General features: G+C 38.0%; 2 protein-coding genes across 2 annotated transcripts in view; both read left to right on the forward strand.

Annotated features, from left to right (window-relative positions):
- The first annotated feature begins 566 nt into the window (after positions 1–566).
- Positions 567–27,917, forward strand: micos10 (mitochondrial contact site and cristae organizing system subunit 10). Its single transcript, XM_059951980.1, has 4 exons — positions 567–682; positions 24,775–24,822; positions 25,420–25,529; positions 27,760–27,917. Exons 1-4 carry the CDS (start codon positions 619–621, stop codon positions 27,772–27,774), a joined length of 237 nt encoding a protein of 78 aa, XP_059807963.1. The 5' UTR covers positions 567–618; the 3' UTR covers positions 27,775–27,917.
- Positions 586–27,997, forward strand: part of nbl1 (NBL1, DAN family BMP antagonist) — a 64,680-nt gene continuing 37,268 nt past the window's right edge. Inside the window, exon 1 of the mRNA XM_059951979.1 lies at positions 586–682. The gene's annotated coding sequence lies outside the window, so the exon portion shown is untranslated. The remainder of the gene's footprint in view (positions 683–27,997) is intronic.

Raw genomic sequence — 27,997 nt, forward strand, 5'->3', positions numbered from 1 at the left:
CAGAGCGTTTCATCATTGTAGATGTGAGTGCTACCAGTCAGTAGTCATTAAGGCAGCTCACATTATTCTTCCAGTACCAAAAGCACTCATCAATCATTTTCCTCTACCCATTATTACAAAAAAACGTTATTCTCTTTTGAATTCCATGGACCTTTAAATTTTGTTTCAATTTGTTTATTTTTTCCAGTCTGAGTATAACCAGCTTTTAAAGCACTGTTACCTTGACAACCTTCGTCTGCACTTCATTATTGACATTCTCTCCGCCCTTCCTCTCTCTCTGTGCAACTTAACATTAGCTGAAGGATCCTTCAGGCAAAACGTTGTTCTTATTTCCCTTCATATTGATGCTGCCCCTCCTGCTGAGTGCTTCCAACAGTTTCTAATTGCATTTCAAATTAATAGCATCTGCATTTTTGATTCAATTAGTAATGCAAGGGATTGCTATGGTTTGTAGATGTACTAACGGGAATTCCAACGGAGCATTTTCGTTCGCTGATGTGCAAAGTGCTTCAGAGATTAATCCTCGAACACTTGGCGCCTCGCCGCCCTCCAGTGGCCACGTGATTCGTGTCGGCTCATGACCTTTTCTCGCGAGAGCCAGTGCGAGACAAGTTCAAGATGGCGGAGGCCGAAGTCGGTCGGAAGGTGGAGCGGTGCTTGGCAGATGCGGTGGTGAAATTAGGTAAAGTAATTCTGAGTGTACTCGATCTGATGGGTCGTGGATTTTGCACTGATATACGGTTCTGTGGAGCGGTGTGTCATTGAGTTTTCAGTGATTGCGTCTTGGGCCTATCTTGTAGGCTGTGACCAAGGTGCCCTGTCATTGATTCGGTCTGACTAACAACACGGTACAGCTTATTGTATAAAACCGTTATATAAAATTAAAGAGTTGCGATGTCATTTTCTTTTAAGCATTCCACCGGCTTAGACTGTTCTCATTAATTAACTTCACCACTTTTGGTACTACACTGATGCATCACCATTCTTGTGTTAGGCTGAATGGCGAGTGGCAGTTGTCTCTTTGACCTTGGTGTATCAGGAACAAGAGGAGAAACTATGAAAAGTTCTTTTCATGGTCTCGAGTTAGTATAAAGTTCTTAATGCTAAGGGGGAAAATCTGTAATTTTTTTCCTGTTTTAGTTTGTGGATAGATACTATTAGGTGAAGGCAAGATTAGACAATACTACATGGGAACAGTTGAAATAGCTTCAATGGAGGAGATGAAGTCACTGGCAAGTTGACTGAAACTAAAATAACTCTTTAAATACTTTTATTCATGTCTTTTTCCCTAATTACAAGCACCTATTTTGTTTTATTCATTAATTTATTCATTTATTTTGTTCATTATTTATTCATTTGTTCATTCCAGGCGGAGCTACAATTCACACCTTAAAAATAAAGAACTATAATTATCTATTGTATTTAAAATTCTCTCACTATGTCTGTAGCCACTCCAAGTGCTAGGGGACTCTGTCCTCTAATCCACTTTATGTGCTGTACTTGTTGCAGCTATTGTGACTCTAAATCTTCAACTCATGTCCCAGATACCTTTGCCTCTTCACCTAGTTGTCTTGGAGTTGTCGTTGAAAGCACGTCTTTACAGAGCTTTTGGTCTCCATTCAACTCAATTGATTTCTATCATATGAACCTGTGATATACTTGGAAACATACAAAAATGGTACTATATGAATGCAAGTTATTGTTGTTAGACAACCTTACTGTCTCTTAAGAATAGGCCAAAATTCATCACAGCCATGCAATTACTTTTGACGTATGATCATCATGAACATGTTGGCATACAAAATCTGTATTTTTGATGGTAGTTGAAATATGAATGGTAGCTATGACACTTGCTGAGTTTTTCATTTTATTATCTGTAATAATTAGTTATAATGGGTTTGTAATAGTAGGTGACTTCAATTTTCATGTAGATAATCATTGTGACTCCAAAGCAAGAGGTTCATTGCATGAATCTTCTGCAGTCTTTTGACCTTAGTCAGCATGTCACTCAGCCAACACATAATGGAAGCCACACATTAGATTTAGTCATATCAAAAGGACTTGATGTTAAGGTAATTCAGAGCCCAGACAATGGCATTTCAGATCATTACTGTATTTTCTTTAACATATATCTGTAACTAGAACCAAAGAATAAAGAGACGTTTTTTGATACCACAGTTGCTTCTAGGTTTTCTAATAGTATAACTGTGGCCCTGATTGTAGCATTTACTCTAATACAGCCTGTCTTTGTAAATAATAAGGTAGAACATCGTAATGCTAAACTGAGGGCTGTGGCCAGTATAGTAGCCATTGGAAATCTTAAGGAATCATCTACTGTTGTAATACCATAGAAAACTTGAACTGTCTGTAAACTCAAAAGAGTGTTGTAAGGCTGAGTGTAATAGGGAAAAAGTGGAGATATTAAAGATAGAAATAGAGCTGTTTCCAAAGATGCAAGCAAAGGAGTCACTGTTAGGTGCCATTGTCTCCTATTTTGGAGTATCTATTCTCTTACATCCTAACTGTAATCTTAGATCCATGTTTACATAGTGTTCCTCAAGCCAATCATATAAGAACTGGTGATGCAGCCTTTTGCTTATGTGTACCAAAAATCTGGAATACTCTACCAATTAGGATATGCCAGGCTAATACTGTGGAAGGCGTCAAAACACTTCAAAGGCCTACTTTTAAAATTTGGCTTACTTATAGGACTACTTAATACCTGTTGATGCTGATTATATTTACATAATTTGTTATATTTATATAATTTGTTATATTCAATTATGTTATTCTAAATGTTTATGATTTTTAATTTTGTCTTGTATTTTTATGACTATAATGATTTATCTTTATGTAAAGCAGTTTGAGCAATCTTAATATATGAAAGATGCTATATAAATTTATTATTATTATTTTATTGCCATGTTTCTTTTATGTCAACTTGTTGGAGAAGACGGTGTATTGATTTGGGGTGTTAACTGAAAGTTTGCATTTCTGAGAGTTCCACGGTATTGTGAAATAGGGTACTTTAGCATATTCATCGCAAAATGTTACTTGAATGAGGAAGAAGTGCCGAGAAAATATGCAGTGGCTTGAATAGTGTTGGTGGATTTAAGCGAATAAAAAGTGTCAGGAAAGGGTTAGGGATAATAAAGTTTTTTATAGTGCATAATATAATATAATATATATAATATAATAAACCATTAGACCCGTGGCAATAACTAATCCTCTGTCTTTCCCTGATTGAACAATCAGGCAATTATAAAATACAAAGATTAGCTGATTCTATGAAGTTCTGGCGATGGATCATTATACTGATCATCTTTGTGAAGTGAAGATACTAAATTTACACGTTGCAACAGTATTTTCTTAGAAGTCACACATGGCGAAGGAGGTGCCTTTTGAGTAACCCATCTGTTCTGTCTGACCGGACTTGAATTTGCTCTTTGCCAGCATGTTTCTGCATTTAGGCTTCTGTGGAAGACACTAACTTTATATTCCCCCTCTTCTAGTGTTGCCTCCATTTCCTTTCCTTCAGTTTCTCTGTTTTATTTCTCCCCATTTGATTCTCGCAACATCAGTTTGGTTGTCTTGGATATACGGTTGCAAGAAAAAGTATGTGAACTCTTTGCAGTTACCTGGTTTTATGCATTGATTACTCAAAAAATGTGGTCTGATCTTCATCTAAGTCATTATGATAGACAAACACAATCTGAGATTTCCTTCATTTATTTGGGACACTGTGCCGCTTAATTGTGACAAAACACTTGTTGAGCGGTTTTAACTGGTGTTAGTTGCATGTACTTATGTGGCCATTGGACAATACATACTTGGAGCGAACAGTTTTTAAATAGTGTTCAAAAAGCATCAATTTTTTTTGTCACTGATAGTTGGCGAGAAATAAGCAGTAAGGTAATTCAGAGCTGTTTTGCTCACTGCAGTTTAAAGTTTTCATATTTGGAGTTGTGAGAAACAGCCAGGAGTGAAAATGAAATGATTTCACAACTTCAGCAAGTTAGCAGCTATAAAACATTTGAGTAGATGGATATTCGTCTTGAATATTACAATGAAAATTAATATTTGCAGGATGCAGCAGTTTCTAACTAGCATCGATCACATGTACTTGTGTGGTCATTAGACACTGCTCAGAGCGAACAAATTTTAAATAGTGTCAGTTGTGTATGCATGTCATAGAATTAAAGAAAGCAATGGCACAGAATCAGGCCTTTTGGCTCATCTGGTCTGTGCAGAACCATTAAAACTACCTATTCCCATAGACCAGGGGTCAGCAACCTTTACCACTGAAAGAGCCACTTGGACCCGTTTCCCACAGAAAAGAAAACACTGGGAGCCGCAAAACCCGTTTGACATTTAAAATGAAATAACACTGCATACAACGTTTTGTTTTGCCTTTATGCTATGTATAAACAAACTATAATGTGTTGCATTTATGAAATTGATGAACTCCTGCAGAGAAAACGAAATTACATTTCTGCATGCAACAAAAACATTTTGAACTCCGAAAAAAAGACGTTGGGTTGAAGGTTACTTTTAAGTAAAATACTCAACGTCTATTTGAGTCCTTCTTGTATTTATGAAAAACGCCAAACTTAAATTTGCCGCCAGCAGCAAACCAAAAATAACGTCAGCCAGCTGTCAACCTGAAAAATAAAAGGACTATTTCACTGAACAATGAAAACATATGAATATACGTAAAATAATAGGCAATTAAAATATTTATCATACTTGGTCAGGTTGACTCACACCTGACAATGCAGTCGTATTCAGTAGGGATGGATCGATGCTTAGGGGAGTGATCGAGAAGGATAATGTGTTTTTTTCCTCTCTGAACTCACAGAAGCGTTTCCCAAACGATGTTTGCATTGCGATGATTGCAGAATGTAAATACTTCGAATTTATCATGTCGTGACCTTGTTTGAACTCTCTCAAATTGGGGAAGTGAGACAATGTGCCTTTCTGTAAATCTCTGGCAAGCACTGTCAATTTGCGCTCGAATGCCAAAACATCCTCCAACATGTGCAGGGCTGTACGTCCTTACCCCTGAAGAGTTGTGTTCAGCGTGTTCAGGTGCGCTGTCATGTCTACCATGAAGTGTAGCTTTTCCAGCCACTCTGGCTGTTCCAGCTCAGGAAAGGTGAGCCCTTTGCTGCCCAGGAAAGTTTTCACTTCTTCCAGACATGCGACAAAGCGTTTCAGCACCTCCCCTCTGGACAGCCAGCGATTAAAAACATGTTGTAGCGGTGTGCTACACGCAGTCAGTAAACTGCAGTCAAAGATAGCTTTATTTGAACTAAACAGCCTTGCTTTTAAGCCTCCCTCAACCCGCCCCCCCATGGGCGCGGATGCTGCAAAAGACACGTACTCACAAACCCCTGTAGGCTATCTCCCTTAGCCTGAACGCTGGCTAATTGTGAGCCGGTTCGGATGTGTCAGGAAATGGGTCGCCACAACGTCTTATTTAGATTGTACAAGATCACCATAATCTTCAAATTTAGAATTACATTTCAAAAACTAACAAACTAACATAAAATACATTTTAATTAAACACTGACCAATTATTTCCCAAAGCAACAGGGAGCCGCAGCACAGACGTAAAAGAGCCACATGTGGCTCCGGAGCCGCGGGTTGCCGACCCCCGCCATAGACCTACACCCGGACCATATCCCTCCATACTGCTCCCTTCCAAACTTCTCTTAAACATTGAAATTGAAATCACATTCACCACTTGCGCTGGCAACTTGTTTCACACTCTCATCACCCTCTGAGTAAAGAAGTTTCCCGTCATATTCCCTTAAACATTTCACCTTTCACCCTTAACCCATGACCTCTAGTTTTAGCCTCACCCAACCCCAGTGGAAAAAGCCTGCTTGCATTTACCCTGTCTATACACCTCATACTTTTGTATACCTGTATCAAATCTCCCCTCCGTCTTCTACTACATTCTAAGGAATAAAGTTCTAACCTATTCAATCTTTCCTCAGAACTCATTTTTGCAACGTATTTGTAAATTTCCTGTGTACTCTTTCAATCTTATTAACATCTTTCCTGTAGGTTCTAACTCCAAGTTAGAAGAAGAAAGCCCTTAACTCTGAGTGGAGTCATCGGGATGCTGTTGTGACAGCATTTTTTTTTAGCGGGCTTTCTTATTTTTATGAGGCCGAGTTGCTAGCTCAATGCTCGGCCCAGCACAGGTGGAAAGCGTGCAAGGCTGGATTCAAACTCGGGAGCCTTCGCTCCGAAGTCCGGTGCTGATGCCACTATGTTACCAGCCAGCCTACTCCAAATTAGGCCTCACCAAAAATCTTGTACAACTTCAACATAACATCCCAACTCCTGTACTCAACACATTGATCTATGAAGGGTAATGTACCAGAAGCTTACTTACGTCACTATTCTTTTGACACCACTTGCAATGAATTATGGACCTGTATTTCCAGATCCCTTTGCTCTACCGCACTCCTCTGTGCCTTATCACTCGCTGTGTGAGACCTACCTTGGTTGATCCTACTGAACTACAACACCTCACACTTGTCTGCATTAAATTCCATCTGCCAATTTTCTAGCTGGTCTGCATCTCACTGCAAGCTTTGAGAATCTTCCTCGCTGCCCACTGTACCCCCTTTCATGGTGTCATCTACAAATTTGCTGATCCAGTTAACCACATTATCATCCAGATCGTTGATATAGATGACAAACAACAACAGACCCAGCACCAATCCCTGCCACATTCCACTAGTCAGGCAACCATCTACTACTGCTCTCTGGCTTCTCCCACAGAGCCAATTTGTAATCCATTTTACTACCTGATTTTGAATGCCAAGTGACTGAACCTTCTCGGCCAACCTCCTATGAGGGACCTTGCTGAAATCCATGTAGACAACATCCACTGCCTTGTCTTCATCGACTTTCCTGGTAACTTCCTCGAAAAACTCTGAGATTAGTTAGACATGACCTACCACGCACAAAACCATGCTGACGGTCCCTAATCAGTCTCTGTCTAGCCAAATACCTGTATATCCGGTCCCTTAGTATCCCTTCCAATAACTTTCCTACTATTGATGTCAGGCTCACCAGTTTATAATTTACTTGTTTATTCTTAAAGCCTTTCTTAAACAGCGGGACAACATTAGCTATCCTCCAATGTTCCAGTATCTCACCTGTCACTAAGGATGATTTAGATATCTCTGCTAGGGCTGCTGCAATTTCTGCACTTGCCTCCCACAGGGTCCATGGTAACACCTTGTCAGGTCCTGGGGATTTATCTACCCTGATTTGCCTCAAGGCAGCAAACATCTCCTCATCTGTAAACTGTAGAGAGTCTATGACCTTGCTGCTGCTTTGCGGCACTTCTATAGACTCTGTCCATCTCCCAAGTACATAGATACAAAAAGATTCAACTCAGATTTTGTCCCATGCAACCGTTTTGCTCTTAACATATCTGTAGAAGCCCTTAGGATTTTCCTTCACTTTGTCTGCTAGAAAAGTCCTCCTGATTGCTTAAGTGTTTTCTTGCATTTCTTGTACTCAAGTACCTCATTTGTTCCTACCTGCTATCCCCCTCCTTTTCTTTTCTTAACCAGGGCCTCAATATATCTCAAACTAAGATTCCCTCAACCTGTTATCCTTTCCTTTTATTCTGACAGGCACATACAAACTTTATCTCCCTCAAAATTTTATTTCAAAAGCCTTTCACTTACCAGTACATTTCTGACAGAAAACAGCTTGTCATAATCCTGATCTTACCAGATTCTTTCTGATACCATCAAATTGGCGTTTTTCCTATGTAAAGGGGATTTCTTCTTTTTCTTTGTTACTGTGTATGTAATCAAAATGGCTTCTTTGTTAAAAGCAAGAATGCTTCTTTGTTGCGAGAGAGTGCTGGAAGCTTGTTTGGGTTAAAATTTACTGATAACGAGAATTGTATTCCCTTGTAAACCAATTGGGATTAATGTTGTTCTTTCTTCTGAGTCTGTAAGCTATTGTTGGCAGGCATTTGGGGAGATCGGTGCGAGAGGGTGAGAGAGAGAGAGGATGCGATGCTGTAAACTGGGCGAGGAATGGACCCCAAGGGGAGGGGTGTCCAAGATCAGGAGGTACACTGAGGAGAGGAGACGACGATAGATATGCTTGGTTGATCACTTCGGGTGGTCCTGAGCTGCGAGTCGAGGAGTTCGGAGGGGATTGAATGGTGGCCAGAAGACTTCAGTAATTGAGCTCCAACGGTTGTGCACGAAGTGGTTTGGACTTTGATAAGTTTGGTGCCTTTTCTTTATTTTTTTTCTTCATATATACTGTATCGTTATTAATCACTTAGTTATAGTAACCTTTATAAATTGTACTCATTTAATCGCATATGGTGTACTGTCTGTTTTTGGGCGAGGCGGGGACATCACACAGCATCCACACCAGCTGATTACCCAGTTTGGCGGGGCCGAAGGCTGCTCCCCCTAGATGAGAATGAGCTGAGCAAGCCTGTGGCGACCCAGGGGGTTACACCTATTTAGGATCACAACCTGAGGACCAGAGCTATGCTTTTCCATAATTACCTTAAATCTAATGGCATATTGATTACTAGCTGCAAAGTGTTCCCCTACACAAACTTCTGTCAGCTGCCTTGTCTCATTCCCTAATAGGAGAGATCATATTCTCTCCAGTTGGGATTTCTCTGTGCTGATTAAGGAAACTTCTCGTTCAGCTTTTTTTTACAGTAAGGGAGTCCCAGTCAATGTGTGGAAGGTTAAAATCACCTATCACAACCTTGTGTTTCTTTACATATTTGTTCCTCTAAATCCCATACCGTTGGGTGCTCAAGAATATAGTCCTATTAACATAGTTATACCTTATTACTCGGTTCCACCCATAATGCCTCACTAGATGAATTCTCCAGTCTGTCTTGACTGAGTTCTGCTGTGACATTTTCCCTGACTAGTGACGCCACACCCCCCCCCCTTTTAATTCCTCCCGCTCAATCATGTTTAAAACTGACCCCTGGGATTTCGAGCTGCCTGTTCTGCCCCTCCTGCAACCAGATCTCACTTATGACTACAATATCATAATTCCATGTGGTGTTCCATGCCCTGAGCTCAGTTGCCTTTCCTAGAAAACTACTTAGAACATTATTTGCATCATGCTCAACCTTTAGATTCCTGACTGAGGTCTTAACAATATCTGTCCCCACAACCACTCCACTATCTGTTCTGGCACTTTGTTTCCCATCCCCCTGCAACTTTAGTTTAATCCCCCTCCCACTATGCAATACTAGCAAACCATACCACTAGGATGTTAGTCCCCCACCAGTTTAGGTGTAAACTCTCAGCTGTACAGGTCCCACTTTCCCTAGAAGAGAGCCCGATGATCTAAAAATCTGAAGCCTTCCCTCCTACACCAACTCCTTAGCCATATGATAAACTGTATGATCATCTTATTTCTGGCCTCGCTAGCATGTGGCACTGGTAACAATCCTGCGATCACAACCCTGGAGGTCCTGTCCTTTAACTTAGCACTTAACTCCCTGAACTTTCCTCGCAGAACCTCATCACTCTTTCTACCTATGTGGATCACGACCACTTAAGAATGCTGAGGGCTTACTTGATCCAGGATATCCCAGACCCTGGCACCTGGGAGGTAACCCTAACTAATTAGTCCCCTATTGCACAGCTTGCCTCTTCCCCCCACCCCCCGACTTCCCTTCTGAGTCCAGAGTCAGAAGGAGCCAGAACCTGACCATGTGACTTTACTTAGCTAGTTCATACCCCTGCCTCCAACAGTATCCCAAGTGGTATACTTGTTATTGAGGGAGATGGTCACAAGGGTACTACTCTGCATTGGCTGTTTAACCCCTCTCACTTCCTGAATGTCACCCAATTTCCTGTGTCCTGCACCTTAGGTGTAACTACCTCCCTATATGTTCTGTCTATCACCCCCTCAGCCTTTCAAATCTGCTACTTATTCATTTGGGCTGACTGATGCCGAATTAAAAAGCAGTGACTTTTGGCATTACTTATTGCAGCAAGGCAATGAAGGCAGCTCATTACCTGCACTAGGTTCTGCAGTGATTGTCGTTATTTACAGTCAATCAAAAAAATACGGCAGTGCACACTATGAATTTCTCTTGACATAGCTGTTAGGAACTGTCTTTTACAGTAATTTTCTTGAACTGTAATAATGGTAGTGTTCTAATTTGTTCTGTATTTCATTTAAAATACATACTTTAATACTCAGTTAAATGTAGTTTGTCGTTTTAAAAAAATATGTTTTTATGAAACTTCGGGCAGGCGCTTAACTGGACAAAAATGTACTGGTCCTGTTGAGGCTCAATTAACTGGAGTCCAGTGTACTTCTCAGATATTCTATGTACGTTGCTGGTCATGCTTTGGGATTACTGTGGGTGGCGGTGCATCCTTGATGTTGTTGATGTGAAGTTTTTGCGAGTACTTAATTTCCACTAGGCATTCCAGTTTCTACCCACATCCCAAAGGCATAATGGTTGAATGAGAATTGTAAATATCCCTAATTTAGATGGGCGATTGGAAAATCAGGTGGAGTTGATGGACACGTGAGAGAAAATAATTTGTAGAGAATGGAATGCTTAGAGACCTAGTATAGGCTTTTACATCTAAATGACCATCTTCTGTATGATGAGAAAATACCATGTTTCCAAGTTGCACATCTCCTGTGCTACAAAAGCTATCCATTTTAGATTATAACTTTCAAAGTATCAAAATACAGTGGTTGTGCAACATCGAAGGAGACAAATTAATAATTAGACGACATGTGGCATTTAAATTTAATTTCATGATTTTAATAGATATCACTTAAGATATAATTAACTATCAAATTACTCTTTCTGAAAGACAAACCTAACTTTCTTGTGGTTGTCACAAAAGAAAACAAAATCTGATCCCTTTATCTTGGTTGGCCCATGTTTGACACCAGACCCAAGTTTGTGAGATTGGTTATTAATACCTTCTGTGGTAATCTAATTGTCACAACCATATCAAAGCTTGTGATATACTTTGTGGGTAGAGTGCTGCGGTTCAAGAAAGCTACTCAAGAGCATTTCCTTATGGGTAGAAGTGCTAGCTTTTGCCAGTGATTCCCAAGTGTTTTAAATGCATTTTAAAATCTTACCCCTCTCTGATGCTGAAACCCTCTTTATTGTTTATGTTCTCCCATACTATGTACACTGTCCTGCATGAAGTCCCAATCAGATGTTATTTGCTGACACACTAGTTTCCCAGTCAACAAATGCTTCAGATATAAATTTTTTGTTCTTGTATATAAACTCTGTGGCTCTGCTGCATCCTGTCTCTGAATGCTTGGTCTACTCCTGAAAGAAACATTACTGTTTATCTCTTGCTTCTCCCTCCCCTCCCCCACCCCAATACTTAATACAAAGTTCTGTATGTCACTTCCTTAGGTTGATGATCATCCCCTCATCTGTCAAGCCATGTCTAGGGTGTGAGTTGTGTCTTTCATTCTTTTGTTTCATTTTGCCATTTAAGACTGCCTTTAGAACTCACCTCTTTAATTATATTCATGATCCCTACTCCTAACCAATCCCCCTTTTGGCATGGTGATGCAGTTTTTTTTAAGCATTAAGTTAGCTTTGTGAATGCAAAGTGTTAGTAGTTTGTGCTTCTGTTTGAAGGCATAACGTGTCATGTATTCTAGAAGTACACAATACATCTTGAATGTTCTGTGTAATTTTCTGTAATGACAAATCCATTGAGACAATTGATCTGTACATTCCATATGGAATAAAGCAGGTTTATTAGAAAGCATTTTTAATTAGAGCATAAGATCTATTAGATCTGGTTTTTAGTCACGCATTGCAAAGTTTACATTGTTTTGCATCTTGAATGCACTCCCATTGTCACAAGTTTTACGCTTTCAGGGAATTCTCTAAACCTTGTAGTATTTTCAACGGGATAAAAAAAACTTAAGTAATAAAGTAAGACTAACATAAAATACCATGCTGTGTCATGGAATGTGGAAGGCAAAAAAGAAATGAAGCAGATATCAAGACAGGATATTAATAAAAAAAAGCAATTCCCAAATTACAGGTTAGTTATTGTGAACTAATTTGCTGTGTTGTAAAATTTGAAGACCAGAGATTTGCATAAATGCTTTCTTTTTCTTTTTAAATCTTTTTATTAGTTTTAAACAAACATAAATGAAACATGAATACAAAATGTTTGAGTACATAATTAATAGTTTAAATAGACATTCAGATGTATAATAATAAAAATATATAACCTCTCAAACTCAGAACATTAATGAACAAAGAAGTAAAAAGAGAAAAAAAAAGAGAGAAAAAAAAACACTAACCAACATGGGCCATTGAATAATATTAAGTACATATACAGTAGTGCCAATAACTCCGAACCTCCATCCAAATAATTAAGGATAATATAAGTAAGGTTTAGGAAAAGACAATTCAACTCATGTGAAAATGTTGAATAAAAGGTCTCCAAGTTTCTTCAAATTTAACTGAAGGATCAAAAACCACACTTCTAATTTTTTCTAAACTCAAACAAGAAATAGTTTGAGAAAACCACTGAAATACAGTTGGATGATTAATTTCTTTCCAATTCAATAAAATAGATCTTCTAGCCATTAATGTAACAAATGCAATCATTCGTTGAGATGAAGCGGATAAACGGTTATTATCCGTCATTGGTAAACCGAAAATTGCAGTAAGAGGATGCGGTTGGAAATTAATATTTAAAACTCTTGAAATAATACTGAAAATATCTTTCCAATAATTTTGTAAACAAGGGCAAGACCAGAACATATGAGTCAATGAAGCAACATCAGAATGACATCTATCGCAGGTTGAATTAAGATGAGAATAAAATCGAGCCAGTTTATCCTTAGACATATGAGTATACAATTCTAGGCTGATACTGAAGTGTAGTATTGTTGAGATACTGCATGGTACTATCAAAGATGTAATATTTTGGATTTAATGTTTAACCAAGCCCCTGTTTGTCCTTTGTGGACACAAGATTTTGTGGCACTATTTTGCAGGTAAAATAATTGTTTCTGGTACTTTAAAAATCATTCACTAACTTTGGGAAGTCCTGAAAATCACTTTTAATGTAAGTTTTTTTTTGTCTCAGTAAGTTTGAACTGCTCTTCACAGCTCATGTCATATTATTATGGAATTTCACAGCTCTGCAATGAAACATTCCTTCAACAGAAACAGGGTTCTAGAATAAATTGTGGAGTGGAATTTGGACCAATTACCTCCTGGGCCTGCAAGTGAGATTTGTTAATCGAAACAAGCTACTCTATGGTAAACTTCAGATGGAGGAAATTATACTAGTAATTCAGTGAACAGATCGGTACATTATCCCATTGTGTGAAATAAAGTGATGGTGGGGGGGGGGGGGGATAAAGTAAATGTAGTTCAGGTATTCTTGGTATGAAGGGCTGTCCTAACTGGAATAGTCAAGCACATTTGCTTTATTGGCATTGAGGAGAAAGGCTCACGATTTCACTGAAACATCCAAGTTTAAGAAGTCGTAATAAGAGTAGATGCTCATAGCATGTTTCCTTGTTTGAGGAAATCTAGATCTAGGGAACACTTCAGAAGGAGTGCTCATCCATTTAAAGGTTTAGGAATGTCTTCCCACAATCATGAATCTACAGGAAAAACAAGAAAATCTGCAGTTGCTGGAAATCCAAACACACACAAAATGCTGGAGGAAATTGCTGAGGTCTGACTCCTGATGAAGGGTCTCAGACCGAAACATTGACTGTGTACTCTTTTCCATAAATGCTGCCTGGCCTGCTGAGTTCCTCCAGCATTCTGAACAAGCATTCAGAATTCTTGTTTGTTTGCAATTGTTAATAAATATTTATTATGAAATGCCTTTTGGTCTATGAAGAATCTAGAGAATAAATTTTCTGAAACTCACATGGCAAATAGCAGGTTATCACTGAGAGAACACATAAACAAAATATTGTGCGACATGAGTAACAAATCCTAATTTCAAAGGGAGGTGTTAAAATAGTATTCATGCTGTTTCAGCTCATTGTTTTAGTTTGAACTCCTATTTAGCTAATTATGTTAGTCACGGAGTTTAAAACCAGACATTGAGATATTGTTGGGAGGTGAAGTAAATATTTGCATAATGCTTTACATGTATTACTTTTCTGCTGTCCTACTTGTGGTAGGACATTCTTACTAAATTGTAGCAGTTGTCCAGTATTATCCAAAGCACTCCAAAAGATTTGTGAGCCAAACCAGGCTTTGGGTGCGATACCTGTCATGACTGAACTCTCAACACCCTTTTAAGAATCATTCAAAGCAAGAGTTCTTAAATTTTATTTTAACCTTTATGAGCAGAATTGAAGGCCTTGTCAATCTTTCCCTGGGTCTTGATTTATGGAGCAGAAATTTTGCTTGGAACTTTTATTTGGCTGAAAATGTCAACCCATTTGTCACTAAGCTTAATGTATTAGAAGTTTCGTGCTTTGGGGCTGGGGGGGGGGGGGGGCGAAGAAAAACAATTTTTATTTTTCAATGTGCCTGATAATTTATCATCTCAAATTGCTCACACATGCTTTACCCTAACTCGGTAATACCTTCTTCATGCAAGCCAATTATGGATAAATAATTATTTCTTGAAGTGTTAGTTCCATTTTCCCATGCTTCTATTAGAGCCCCCTCTTCTCAACAAAAGCAAGGAAACAGTTCCCTTTGTCCTCTGCTTTCATCCCACTGCCCTCCTCCTGAAATTTACACCACCTTCAACTAGACGTTATCACCTTGCCACCCCTTTCAGCACTGCAAAAGGGTTGTTTCCTCCATCACTTTCTTGTTCAGTCTTGAATCTGCACCAATGTCTATTGCTCTTGTAGCACCTTCCTGTACAAAGGGAGGGGGTTTGTAACAACTATGCTTTCAGTTCTTCCCTTACCATTCCAGGAGCCCAAGCGCTCTCTAGATAAAGCAGCTATCCACTTGTACAATCTTATGTGCCTTATATTGATTAAGGTATACCTTCCACTACTATAGGAAAAATGCGTGCAAATTAGGTGATTGCTTTGCAGTGTACCTCAGTTTAGTCCACTGCACTTCCATTTGAACTTCCACTTTAATTCTGCATCCTACTCCTGTTGTCTTTGGTGTTCAATATTGGACTTCCACTCTTCAAACAATCTCACCTTCCATTTAGGCAAGCCGCAAATGCCTGATTGAATGTCAAAAACTACCCTTTCCAATTTGCATCAGAATTGTCCAGTTCTGGTGCAAAAGCAAAGAATCTGCGCGAAAGGTCAGCATTTCAGATTGATGAACTTTCATGCTTGTGAGAGACAGTTGTCAATTTTGTGTATTGGTTATGTTTTTCTCTTCACAGATGCAAATTCTGGTCTGCTAGATGTTCCTAGAATTATCTGTTATTTCTGATTTCCAGTTTCTCTGACTTTTAATTTTTTTTCTCAGTCTGGGCTGTTTCTGAAGTTGCTCTGTTGTGCTTTTCTCCACAGACGCTGCCTGACCTGTTAGAAATAATGGTTACTAGAAATTTGATTGTCTGTTATTCTTCATTCCCAGCACAACTAACTCAATGTTTAAATTAATTATCAAAGTACATATATGTCAGTATACACTATTTGAGGTTCTCTTTTCTTGCAGGCATTTGCCGTAGACACAAAGAATCTGAATAGAATCAATGGAGAAACAGCACACAACAAAGACAAACAAATATTCAAAGTACAAAAGACAAACTAAGCAACACAAAATAAATAATAATATGTAAGCTATAAATATTGAGAATATGAGTTGTCCTTAAGAATGAGTCTATAGATTGTGGATTCAGTTCAGTGATTTTGATCTATCAGTGTCTATTGTGAATCTATCATTGGCACTCCTTTGTTCTCCCTACCTCTTCCCTTTCCTCTGCAACTTAAATTGAGCCTGTTTTCTAAATTTTACCAGTCCTAACAAAACATTATCAACTTGAAACATTAACTTTTTTCTCCCTCTGTTCAAATGCAGCCTCATCTGCTGAAAGGTTCCAGCACTTTTAGTTTTTTTTTAAATTTCAGATATCCAGCTCCAATAAATGTACACTGCACTTGGAGGATCTATCCTGGTCCCAGTGCATTGATAGTCACAAAGAATGGATGCTTCCCTAACTTTGAAGGGAAAACTTCCGTCCCATGTATTAAAAGAACTCAAGTCTGCAGATACTGGAAAGCCAAAGTAACACACAAACACAATGCTGCAGGAACTCAGGGGGTCAGGCAGCATCTATGCTCATTTATGTGACCAGCTGATTTGCTCCAAGATTACTTGGCCATCTGTTCTGTTTGATAGTTGTAATTCAGCCATTTGTCTTGGATATTTACTTAAAATGGTTTGAAATCATGAGCTGAGTGAATCTTACTACTTTCCTGTCACCCATTAGAAAATTACCTTTGCTGTGGAGGCTGTACAGATTGGGAAAGATTATATTGTAGCTGTATGTATATTATTTTGGGTGAAAGTAATGTTGACATTCTAATCTGAGTAATGTTAAGTATATAGATTATGGCACATCTTGGATAGGAAGAGGAATTTGGAAGATAGCCCTGCCGTGATGATTCTTGGCTGCTGCCCAGTCACAGATGGTATTGCCAGTTTAACACAAGGAGAATGACAGACTATGTTGCCAGGGTAAGGGGAACTTGTGCAGTGAAAAAGAACATACTGAGTACAGCTGGATGGTAGTATTTGTATTCCTTGTGTTGATCACTGATTTATTATTTATTTGAGCTAATTTTGATTGTATGTTATCAGGTCAAAATTGGTGCAAGTAAATATAGAAATAAGACAATTTGTTTGTGTTTACTAAAACCCTCTTAACAGAATTCCTGTAGCAAATGGTGACATATAACCAGGAATACTGTAACTATACTGCATACAGTCAGCCTGGGCTGTGGTTCTTTCAATATAAAAATGATTTTGTGTTAAACATAGCTGCAGGTTGAGTACCCCTTATCCAAAATGCTTGGGGCCAGAAGTAGTTTGGATTTTTTTCAGATTTTGGAATGTAAGGAGTTTGTACATTTTTCCCATGCCTGTGTGGGTTACCTCTGGGTGCTCCAGTTTCCTCTCACTGTCCAAAAACTTGGTAGGTTGATTGGTGATTGTAAAAACTTGTTTTGTGATTAGGCTAGGAATAAATCGGGAGATTTGCTGGGCAACGCAGCTCAAAGGCTGGAAGAACCTTCTCCGCAATGCATCTTGTTAGCTAAAGAAATAGCTTGGGAATCGCTATCATTTCTGACTGAATTTATGTGCTACTGGTAAGCAGTCTTTGTCTTATACCTGTTCTTCACATGTGTACTTAAAAATTATTGCATACATTAATGTAATGTGTGAAGGGTAACACAAGCAGCCCAGCATCAGGAGAATACTTGAATCAGCTGTTGAACAGCAACAAACATCCATCCGCAGGCTTGCAGTCTCCACCTATCGTGCAGTGTTTTGATGAAAAGGTTACATACAGTACACTGTATTTGTATTTTACTTTTTATTAGGTTTTATGTAAGGTATAAAAAACAGCATTGTAGACTTGTTTGGGTGTTAGATTTTCATCGGCAATGATCTTAGCAAACTTGTCAGTGAAGTTCTCTGCTGCTTCGTGATCAGCAATCACTTTATCTTTAAAATGTTTTTAAATCTTTAAAAATGTAATGCCATGCCATTTCTTAAATTTCTGCAACCAGCCTGCTGAATTACTTTAATTTTCAGTTTGCCATGATAGATCTCTGCTTGTTTCATCATCAGCGTATATTAAGTGACATGTGCTCACTCCACTGCCGAATCCATTCTTTCAATACACGATCAAGATCTTAACTTTTATGCAGTATAGGTTAGGTCTCTTCTCAGAACCATATGTGATGTGCAGAGACCTGTGCATTGCCTGTGAGCCTTCCCAGCAGCTTGTGGAATTTTCCATTTGTGACGCCATGTCAGCGCTCAAAAAGGATTTCTAATTTCAGCGGTATTTTGGATAAGGGGTACTGAACTTGTGCTACCATCGTAAGCCATTGGTAACTGTAGGTCTCTGGGCTGAGTTTGCCTCAGATGGTTGCTCTATTTTGCTCTATTGAGACTTGATGAAATGGAGACAATCCATCTGCAGCAAATATTTATTTTAAAACCAATTTCTAATGAAATGGGAGATTTAATAGGGTTAGCATTGTCACCAACCTTAGAACATGTTTGAAGAAGCTTTCTTGTATTTAAAAAGATGAGTAGGATCCTGTTTGCTGAACATTAATAGAGATTTTGCTGTACAATGTGTAATAGGTTAAAGGCTTCAAGTAATGTTCTCTGCTGTTAATATTCTAAATTGGAGCATTCAGTTTGATATTTATCAAATTACTTTAATGAGCATTTCAAAAGTCTAATCCAGCAAGCTCATATTCAGCTTGAGAATGGATAATGAGTGTTAGCCCTTACTGCAGAGCAGTGAAGGCCAGATTTTAAATGAGTTTTGGCATCCTCCATCTAGTCCCAATAGAATCTGATCCACGGCATAGAACTACTGCTAGTGCATTTCATAAATAATACAGATTGTTGTGTAAGCACTCAACAATATATTAATGTTTTGGAGTACAATAAGAGTTCTGTTCCATTTTGAAGCTGCTTTTGCATCGAAGTCTATTGGCCAAGCTAATTGATTGTGCACTACTTAATTTAATGTGATACTTGTTTCCATCAGTCAGTATCAAATTATAAAAACAATCTAAGTCCCAAGCAACCATCTGGCAAGTTCCTGCAGTGAAATGGGTCAAAAGTTTTTGGGAAAAGTTAGGTGATTTAGATTAGTGTTTCATGTTTATTCTATATTATGCCTTGAATGGTTAAGCTGTATACTGAATATGTAATTAGGAGGCCTGTTGGTTACTTTACTCAGTCTACAGCTTTATGAAAATAGATTGATGTCAGTCTTGCTATTTGTTGGTTTTTTTAACTAAATGGCACTGATTGTGTGGTAAGTTGATCAAAGTCAATATGTCAACAATTCTCTTTTGAAGAAAACAGCTACCATAGATTGGAGAGTCTATATGAAGACTGATCCTGAGAATGACAATATCTGTAACTAAAACTGCAACAAAGTAAGTGCAAATGAATTTGAGGAAGAAAAGGATGCATATCTTAAATATATTGCTATAATGTTATTACTGAGATTCCTAGTTGTTTTGATAGCTGTAGCTATGCCTGATGCATTGACTTGAATCTATAGGTCTCTAGGCAGAGTTTGCCTTGGATAGTTGCTCAATGCAGCCCAAAATCCATCTGTAGCAAATATCTATTTTAAAACCACTCCTATTGAAATAGATTTAATGGGGCTAACGTTGTCATCAACCCTGGATCTCCTGCTAGGAAGCTCTTCTGGCAGTTTTATCATGTCAGTTAATGCAGTCAAGTTCCTGTATAATAACTGCTGAATTAGTAAATAAAGGTAACTATTGTAATCACTAAGTTTGGCTTGCTTGTACACACTCTGCCTTCCAAGTTGCTTTCATGCTTTTAGTTTTAGTATTGACTGTCATTCTGTGTTTTTTTTGTATCTGTTTGTTCTTTCCAAGCTATTCTGCACTCCACTTGTGGTCGTTGTCCTTACAAGTTTTTGTTTTCAGCCCTGCATTATTTTTTTTTTTGTCTTTTTATCTCTCCTATCATTTTCACAGTTGATTTTTAATGTGTTGGGTGATGCGGTACTAGTGGTTAGTGCAACACCAGTATTCAATACGGTTGTCATCTGTCAAGAATCTATATATACATCCTCCCTGTGGACCACGTGGGATTTCTCCAGGTCCTCTGGTTTGCTTCCACAGTCCAAAGATCTACCCGTTAGTCGGTTAATTGGTCATTGTAAATTATCCGGTGATTAGGCTAGGATTAAATTGTGGTTTGCTGGGCCTAAGGGCCCACTCTGTACTGTAGTCTAAATAAATCTGCACCTTTTTTTTCCTAGAGAAGACCCACAACTGAGATTGGTTAGTACTATCATTTGTGGTGATCAAATTTATCACAATTGTATTAAAGCCTGTGATGTACTTTGTGGGTTACCTTCTGTGTACGGAGTGCTGCAGTTCAAGGAAGCTACTCGAGCATTTCCTTATAGGTAAAAGTGCTAGCATTTGCCAGTGATTCCTAAGTTCTGTAAATGGATTTTAAAATCTTGCCCCTCTAATGCTGAAAGCCTCTTTGTTGTTATAGTTGTCCCATAAAAATAAATTCACACTTTTTTTGTTATTTACATGCCCTGCTCCCTCCCATCCCTTCCAATATCTATTGGGTGTCCCATTTTTCTCTTCCTCCACCACCACGTCATGCCACCTGAACTCTCTAGGTTGCTCACAGTTACTTCTTCCTCCACCTTCTAAACTGGATTATTTAATTCTTACCTTTACCTTCTGTATTGTTGCTGCTTCTCACTCTGGCCCATCTTAATGACCTGTGGCTTCATCCCAACTTTCTACAATTCTTTCACTCACTCACTCATGCTACTCAGCTTTGTTTTGGCCAATTGTTTCATCCTTTCACTGACAATGAACCAGCATCTATCTCCTAGTTTATTATTAGCTCATCAACACTTCTTGTGAAGTGCTTGTGTTTCTGAATGTTTGCATTCTCTATAAGCTTTACTGTTCTAATTTTTGAGAAGTGGAACTTGGAGGCAAAATAAATTAAAATGTGCATCTGTGGAAATATTTTGTACACTCATTTGAGATATGTTTGATGTGTAATTGAAGTGTAGAAAGTGAACCATAGAGCACGTGTGTTTTTTTTTTGCTCAAGTTCATTTTAGTGCCCCTTCTAATTTAGTTCTGTTTTATTCATTAGAGTTGAACTTGTCTTCTAATTGTTTTTGTAAGGCTAGTTTGATAGTTTTTGCCTGACCTTCCTCTGCTTTCAGATATATAGACAGTGTGTTGTCATTATCTGTTTAAATAATTTGCAGTGAGAATCTGAATTGTTTTTCATTCATTTAGCTTGTAGTCTTCCATTCTGCCACCACCATCCTGGATTAATAGGTCAAAATTAGTTTGGCAAGATGTGTGACCATACAATTATGATCAAAGTCTTTTCTACACTACTAGGAAGTAAACTTCAAAATTAATTTCACTTGTTTCCTTTTGAATTCTTGAGTTTATTCAGAACCTTCCACTACTCTGCATTTTATAGAAAAACTAATTTGGTCATTATTGAAAATTTAGTTACTTAAAAAAGAACATTCTACACCAAGGGAGATTGTTCAAGAGCTCAGCTTTCTGTAGCTGAAGTCTTTTGTGTGGATTTTTATGTCAATATTTTCATTTGGGCACATCGAACATGCTGTAAGAACTCTATAAACAGAACCAAAATGCAAACACTTCTATTTTATTGCCAATTTAACCATTATTGAGAAACTGCCACAGTGTTAAATCTCAATTTAGAGCAAGATCATAGTAAATATTTTTGTAGGCCAGTGATATAATTAATTAATTATCTTGGTCGTGTGGATGGTATTTTAGGCAATGTGTGGCTCTAATCTAAAACTTGAGTATGTAAAGGCTGGACCTGTAATTATTAAAGCTGTTACTAAGAATGCTCCCTGTGTGTTCTTTCTCATGTATTTAAGTTTTAATACTAAGGCAAAAATTTAACCAGACTTGGCTGCAGAACTTTTGTACTTCCCTGAGGTTGATTTCAATATTGGTAATGAGCATCAGGAATTGTAATTTTTCAGATAGATCATATCAATGTACTAGTGTAATGGCTCCCGTCAAAAGTACCTCACTCACTGAAATGCTTCAGGACCTCCTCGGGTCATGAAAAATATTAGTTCTTTGTTCAACTGGTTGAAGTTATACTGTGCTATTTTACACCAGATTTCCTGTCTTTTTGCAGGTGTAGCCTTTAAAGATTCCACATTAGTAGTCAAATGCCCCATTCATTGGTTTAACCCTCTATCTTTATTTGATTTACACATCATGTACTGCTGCTAGAGAAGAATTAAAGAATGGGAAGTTCAGGGGCTAGAGGCTCAGGGTCACAGAGATGGATCAAAATGTGTTACTCATTAGGGTACATAATTTTAACGTGTTTTAACGCTTGCCTCAGTGGTCACCTTCAAATTAAAGTTCAAGCACAGCTTTACAACTGTATAAATACTTTTGTATTAAAAACATTAATTTTTTAATCAGTAAATTTTGAAAAGAATGTCGTCTTAAATCTCAGATTTGTGCTGTTGATTTCTCCAAATCCATCATCTTTGTGGGTATTATATAATAGTATGTCAGCCTATTATAGTATGGCAGTTCCTTCACATCTGACTGGATAGTCTCCGTCACTCTGCTAAGGAAATAAAATATTTATGCAAAATGGCAAAGTAATTTAGAAGCAATTGGTAAATTTAGTTATAGTCTCTCAACATTGCACTGAAACAAAGCAGTGTAATTTTAATTCTAATTGTTAAAGTTCCTTTCTAGGTGGCCTTTTAAGTTTTGTAATATTAGGAAATCTTTTGAATTTGCCACTTTTTCAGAGTGCGTTTTAATGATTCTACACATTAAAGGTTAAACAATCAAAGCCCAGGTTAATTTCTATTAGAATATATGAAATTTAGTTTGATCTGAACCCACTCCGAAACATCAATAGCTTTGCAATTCAAATATGAATACAACATAAGTTAGCTGACGGCATTCCAAGGCTGCTTTTCTCTTGATTAAACAATTCTTTACCCAAGCCTTACGTTTGCAAATTTGTAAACTCTTCATGATTTTTACTTAAAATATTTAACTGAGTGTGTGTATGTATAGTGCTTTCTTAAGCCAAAGATGTGCTCCAAAATACAGACTTGACCTCTTTATGAAGTCCCTTCTTGTGGGCCCCAGCCCTAAGGTTAAGGGCAGCAGAAAAAGACCTTAATGCATCTTTGTCTGGGAGACAGGTGGTGTGCAGCAGAGATGCAGGTTAAAGGTCAAAATGTTTCCCCATTTCGTACATTCTTGTTGATGGTTAGCTTGTCCTAGTTGAGTATAATTTCTCTGCACGGTATTTTAGGAAATTGTTAATTGTACTAGGCTTTGAAGTTCAAAAATACTTGAAAGGAAAAATTTTCACTAAAATTTTCACTATTCTTCTGACGAATTTCCAGCATAAAATGTAATTGACTTGTGGCTGGAAAGTTACTGCAAAAAAAAACTTGCCTAGTGTTTTAAAACTTCTGCCAAAAAGAATTATAAAATATTGTTCCTTAGAATAATGTATTGAAGATAAACAGTCATGATTAATTCTATATTGTGTTTTGGCCATATTCTCGTAAATTTCACATCCTTGAATATCAATTTCCATTCAAAATTATTTATGGGATCATATTGGTGGTTGTGCCTTCTGTTACTTGAACACTTTCAGGCTGGGTCTGAAGTATTGAACATGGATCAAAAGTGTTTCTTAACTGGGGCTATAACATATATGTATTAGCTTGGTTCAGTAACTACCTTAAGATAAAGTTAAGGATCCAAGTGCTACTCATGTCTCAACAGGATCTCTGCCGATTACTTGTAGAATTTCAGATTTCAGTGCTCTGAGTTTGTGGAAGAGAAATCTGCTCAAGGCATATTCAAGTGACAGCCTTGATTTAAAAAAAATATTATGAGTACTGTATTGCCTTTTCCAAGCCCTTTTAGATCTTTTTAGTTTGAAAGCTAATTTCATCTCTGTCCTGTCCACTAACATTATGTATTTAATTTATGTATTTTCCTCTCCATGTCAATTATTTTTCTCTTCTGCACTCTCTATGCTATATGTGGATCTTAATTGGATCTACAGTTTCTCTCCCAGTTAACTGATGTAAACATGGATTTAGAGTTTCAACTGGTTATTTGACTGCAGGGAGCATCACATTTCAGTATGGATCTATTCTCCAACAGGCTCCTCTGCTGTATTTTCAGTGGCTGTCACTCAGTAACTATAGTGACGAATTTCTCCCCTCCGTTCTGAAGTATTACCAAAGATAATTCAGTGTAGATTGAATCTGTGACCAAGTTTTTACTATTACCCTGATATATTCATGAAACCATTAGAGAGCCCTCAACATAAAAACGTGAGAACTGTAAACTTTTTCTGAAGGTGGGTCTGGTCTTAAGTCTTTTACATGGAGCTAATTAGCACCAAGCTGAAGTGTGTTCATTTATTAGTAGGGGTTAGTAGGTACCTGCCTTTCTTTATGCAATCAATCTGTAAAGCCTAATAGTGCCAGACAAACTAAAATTCACAGTTGTGCTGGCGGAAGTTTTTTCCCCTGCAGTAGTTCCTGCAATTTGTTGAACACCATGACTTGACTCCAAATTGTAATTGTGTTAGTTGCCCCTAAGGAAGATTCTCTTTCAAGATGAAAAACTGAACCTTACTTAACACCAACACCACCCCCACCCTTCACCACAATCACCGTTTATATCCCCTCCTCCACTCTTGCCACCCCAAAGCCCTGATGACTTTTGCGGCTGGTGAGAGAAGGCTGTAGAACAATATTAATTAGATGGTTATCAAGTTATGTCGGAGAAGGGAGAGCTGACATAAATAACTCTTCGAACTGTGACTCTACAGAAATATTAATTCCTACAATGTAATTACAGTTTTCATATGAATGGTCTCTCCCACACCCCCTGCCCAATCTTCACCTAAACAATTTTAAGGCTATTGATGGTTAAATTTAAAACTATGTTAATTGTTATTTTCTATTACATTTTCAGGTGTTGGCCTTGGGTTAGGAATTGTATTTTCTGTCGTTGCTTTCAAACGTAAGTATTACTATTTACTATTCACATATTGAGCAGTGGTTGTGAATTTGTAGGAGAGAGAGTAACATCTTGGGATGAATGAATCATTTGTAATGATATTGTAAAAAGTGCTATAATACAGGAAGATCTCTTGCTCACCTAATAATGTAGTAGCATAATGGGTTTGGGCATTTAATTGAACTGTGCATACTTGTAACTAAAATCTAATCTGGGTCAGAATTTAGAACTATAATAGTGAAAAGGGGGGAAAATTCTTGTGTTTCTCCTTCCTGTGTACATCAACACCTACCCCACCCACTTTAAAAAAAACACCAGCCAATATCACTTGTAGGCAAGCGTCTGCTGGTTTATATTGACTGCATAGTTAAATAATGCATTGACATTCACCGGGGACTCGATCATGGTAAATTTGGTCATTTGAATGAAGTGCACAGTGGTCTCTGCTATGCATCTACATTCTGTATATCCATGCTTTTGGAAGAGAGTGAAAGCAGTTTTGCCCTTTAAATCAACAGTTTATTATGGATCCTTGTTATAAAGAGCACTTAAACCATTTCCCATTACAGATATTTACCTTTTTTTTGTGTATCTGCTTAGGACGTCAGTGGCCTATTACTTTTGGTGCAGGGATGGGCTTGGGAATGGCATATGCTAACTGTCAACATGATTTCCAGTCCCCATACCTTCTTCATGGAAAATTTGTCAAAGTGAGTACATTATTGAATTGATTTTTTCTCCAATGGTTTCTATTCAGTATTAAAGTACAGATGTAAATAATTGCTCAACTGGCATTTAAGTGTGTGTTGGGCTCTTGCCTTTACACTCTCATATGTATGCTTACTTACCATTTGCCCGTAACACCACTGGCATTTAGGTCCTCTAAACAGTCGCACACAGATAAAGAACAGTTCTTCATTGCTGTTTCTGTAACAAATTTTTTGACCAGTCAGGGTTGTCGGCCCTGAACTGAACCTGGAGGACTGGTGGACCACACTTGGTGTGGCCTTTACCCTTTGACCTGCTTGGCATGGGTGACTCTAACAAGAATCAAAGCCCTGGCTCTAACCAACATGGCTCTCTGGGTCTCTGGTGTGCCTCCAAGCTCTGACTAGATTGTGGTCCATTTGGAGATCTCATATTTATGGTACAGGAATTATTGTCAAAGAACTTGTGGTTTACTGCTCCAACAGATCTTTGCCAAACCCTTGAATTCCTGATTCCCAGTGACACCTGTGATAACTTCTATTGAGTAGGTTTTGATAACATGAGCTGCTACTTTTGCAGATCTTGGGAATGGCAGTTTGCTATCTCATCTGTCCCAAATCAATCCCGCACTAGATGCCAAGAATACAGGGGATGAATATTCAAGTTTCTAGTGAAATCTTCTCCAATGACCAACTTACTACGACTGTTTCAATAATCACCAGTGATACTTGCTTCAAGGATCATTGACATGTTAGCTCCTTGGCCATATGTGTTACCTATTTCCCTTGATTCTCAAGTTTATGTCTAGATAGGAGTCCTTTGCTAGGTTTGAAAATTGAAGCTTTAACACTTATTACCATGAAACGAAACTTTCTCAATTAGGTTATCCCTCAGGAATGGTATTTATGACTATGGGGGTGTAATCAAAGTGTGATGCTCACCTCAGTGCACTTTACAGCAGGGCCTTGTCGAGTTGAATGATAATAGCATAGCTTGTCAAAACCCAAAGTTTCAGTAATGTTCAAGCTTTTAACAAGTGTCCAATTTTTAATTATTATTCATAAATCACTTCATACAATTGCATTTCATGAAATGTGGTTTGTTAAAGTTCAGTTTTAAGGCAGTTATTATCTTGAATAAGCTGTCTTGTGATTGATGGTAAATATGAGAAGTTAGTCTCTGGTTGCTGCCTACTCTACCAAAGGTTTTCACACGTAATATTTTTTCTGCTAAATATCAGTTGTCAGTTTGGGATTTGCTTCAGTATGAACCTCTCTCCAGATGAATTTTCAGTAAACTCGCAATGTCAAAGCTGAAATGTCAAGATTGACCTCTTATGAACTACCAATACGCAACAGGGGCCCATGTAGGTGAAACCAGTGAGGGGTTTCTACACACACCAGGTTAATAAATCTGTATTTTCAATCAGCACATGACAAGTCTCCATATTTTGTTAATTTGTGAATTAGAAACACAGAAATTAACCTGCAGCTTGTTCTTTCTGGAGCACATGTAATTCAATGTGAAAGGAAATTGCACAGTGTCTATACTACAGTTCAACTTAATTTGGGGTTTAGGTATCCAAATAACCCTCGCACTTTAATTAAAATTAAGCATACTGAAAATGTTTCAAAATGGTAATAATTGCTTTAATGTAGCATTGAATGTCATATCCAGGAGATGCCTTTATTTCTCTCTCCAACTAGTTAGAACTGTTCTACCTAGGAATGTACAGAATTAATATGTTGTTTATATGTATGGATGTATTCCACTATGGCACTCTGTCCCCAAATACTTTTGCCTTACACCTCAATACAGACTTATTTTGATTACTTTGGGCTATCTTCCTCTCCTTCCACCTTTTCCTGTTGTTTGTTGAACATGCCAGAGTATTTTGCAGAACACTGTAGATGTGCCAATATGTAAACACGAGGAAATCTGCAGATGCTGGAAATTCAAATAACAACACACACAAAATGCTGATAGAACACAGCAGGCTAGGCAGCATCTATAGGGAGAAGCCATGTCGACGTTTCGGGCCGAGACCCTTCGTCAGATCTCGGCCCGAAACGCCAACATCGCTTCTCCCTATAGATGCTGCCTAGCCTGTTGTGTTCTACCAGCATTTTGTGTGTGTTGTGCCAATATGTGTTCTCTTTTGTAACTATATATTTTAGCTACTCTTTAAATTGTACAGATGGTAATTAAGGATTTTCTTGTTCTGTTTTGCAGGATGAATCGACATAGTGTTATTTTTTTCAGACCGTACCTGTTGCTGCGGATCATTTCTGCCTTTGTGTTTGCGATCAAAATTCTTAATGCTGTACTTTGTTTAATTTTACTTGTCAAACGTCTGCACTAGTTTTGTCATTAATAAAGAGTTAACAGTTTATTGTCCCCAGTTTCTTCCATTTGTATGCATCAATAGATCAATGGTAAGGGCAAAGACTAACAGATGGGCTCATCTGGA

The sequence above is a fragment of the Hypanus sabinus genome, chromosome 27, assembly GCF_030144855.1.
Source record: "Hypanus sabinus isolate sHypSab1 chromosome 27, sHypSab1.hap1, whole genome shotgun sequence".
Taxonomy (NCBI): domain Eukaryota; kingdom Metazoa; phylum Chordata; class Chondrichthyes; order Myliobatiformes; family Dasyatidae; genus Hypanus; species Hypanus sabinus.

Excerpts from the sequence above, each read along its gene's own strand:
- micos10 (XM_059951980.1), top strand. The coding sequence starts at position 619 with ATGGCGGAGGCCGAAGTCGGTCGGAAGGTGGAGCGGTGCTTGGCAGAT. Across the intron at positions 683-24,774 it reads AGATGCGGTGGTGAAATTAG|GTGTTGGCCTTGGGTTAGGA; the intron begins GTAAAGTAATTC and ends TTACATTTTCAG. Across the intron at positions 24,823-25,419 it reads TTCTGTCGTTGCTTTCAAAC|GACGTCAGTGGCCTATTACT; the intron begins GTAAGTATTACT and ends GTATCTGCTTAG.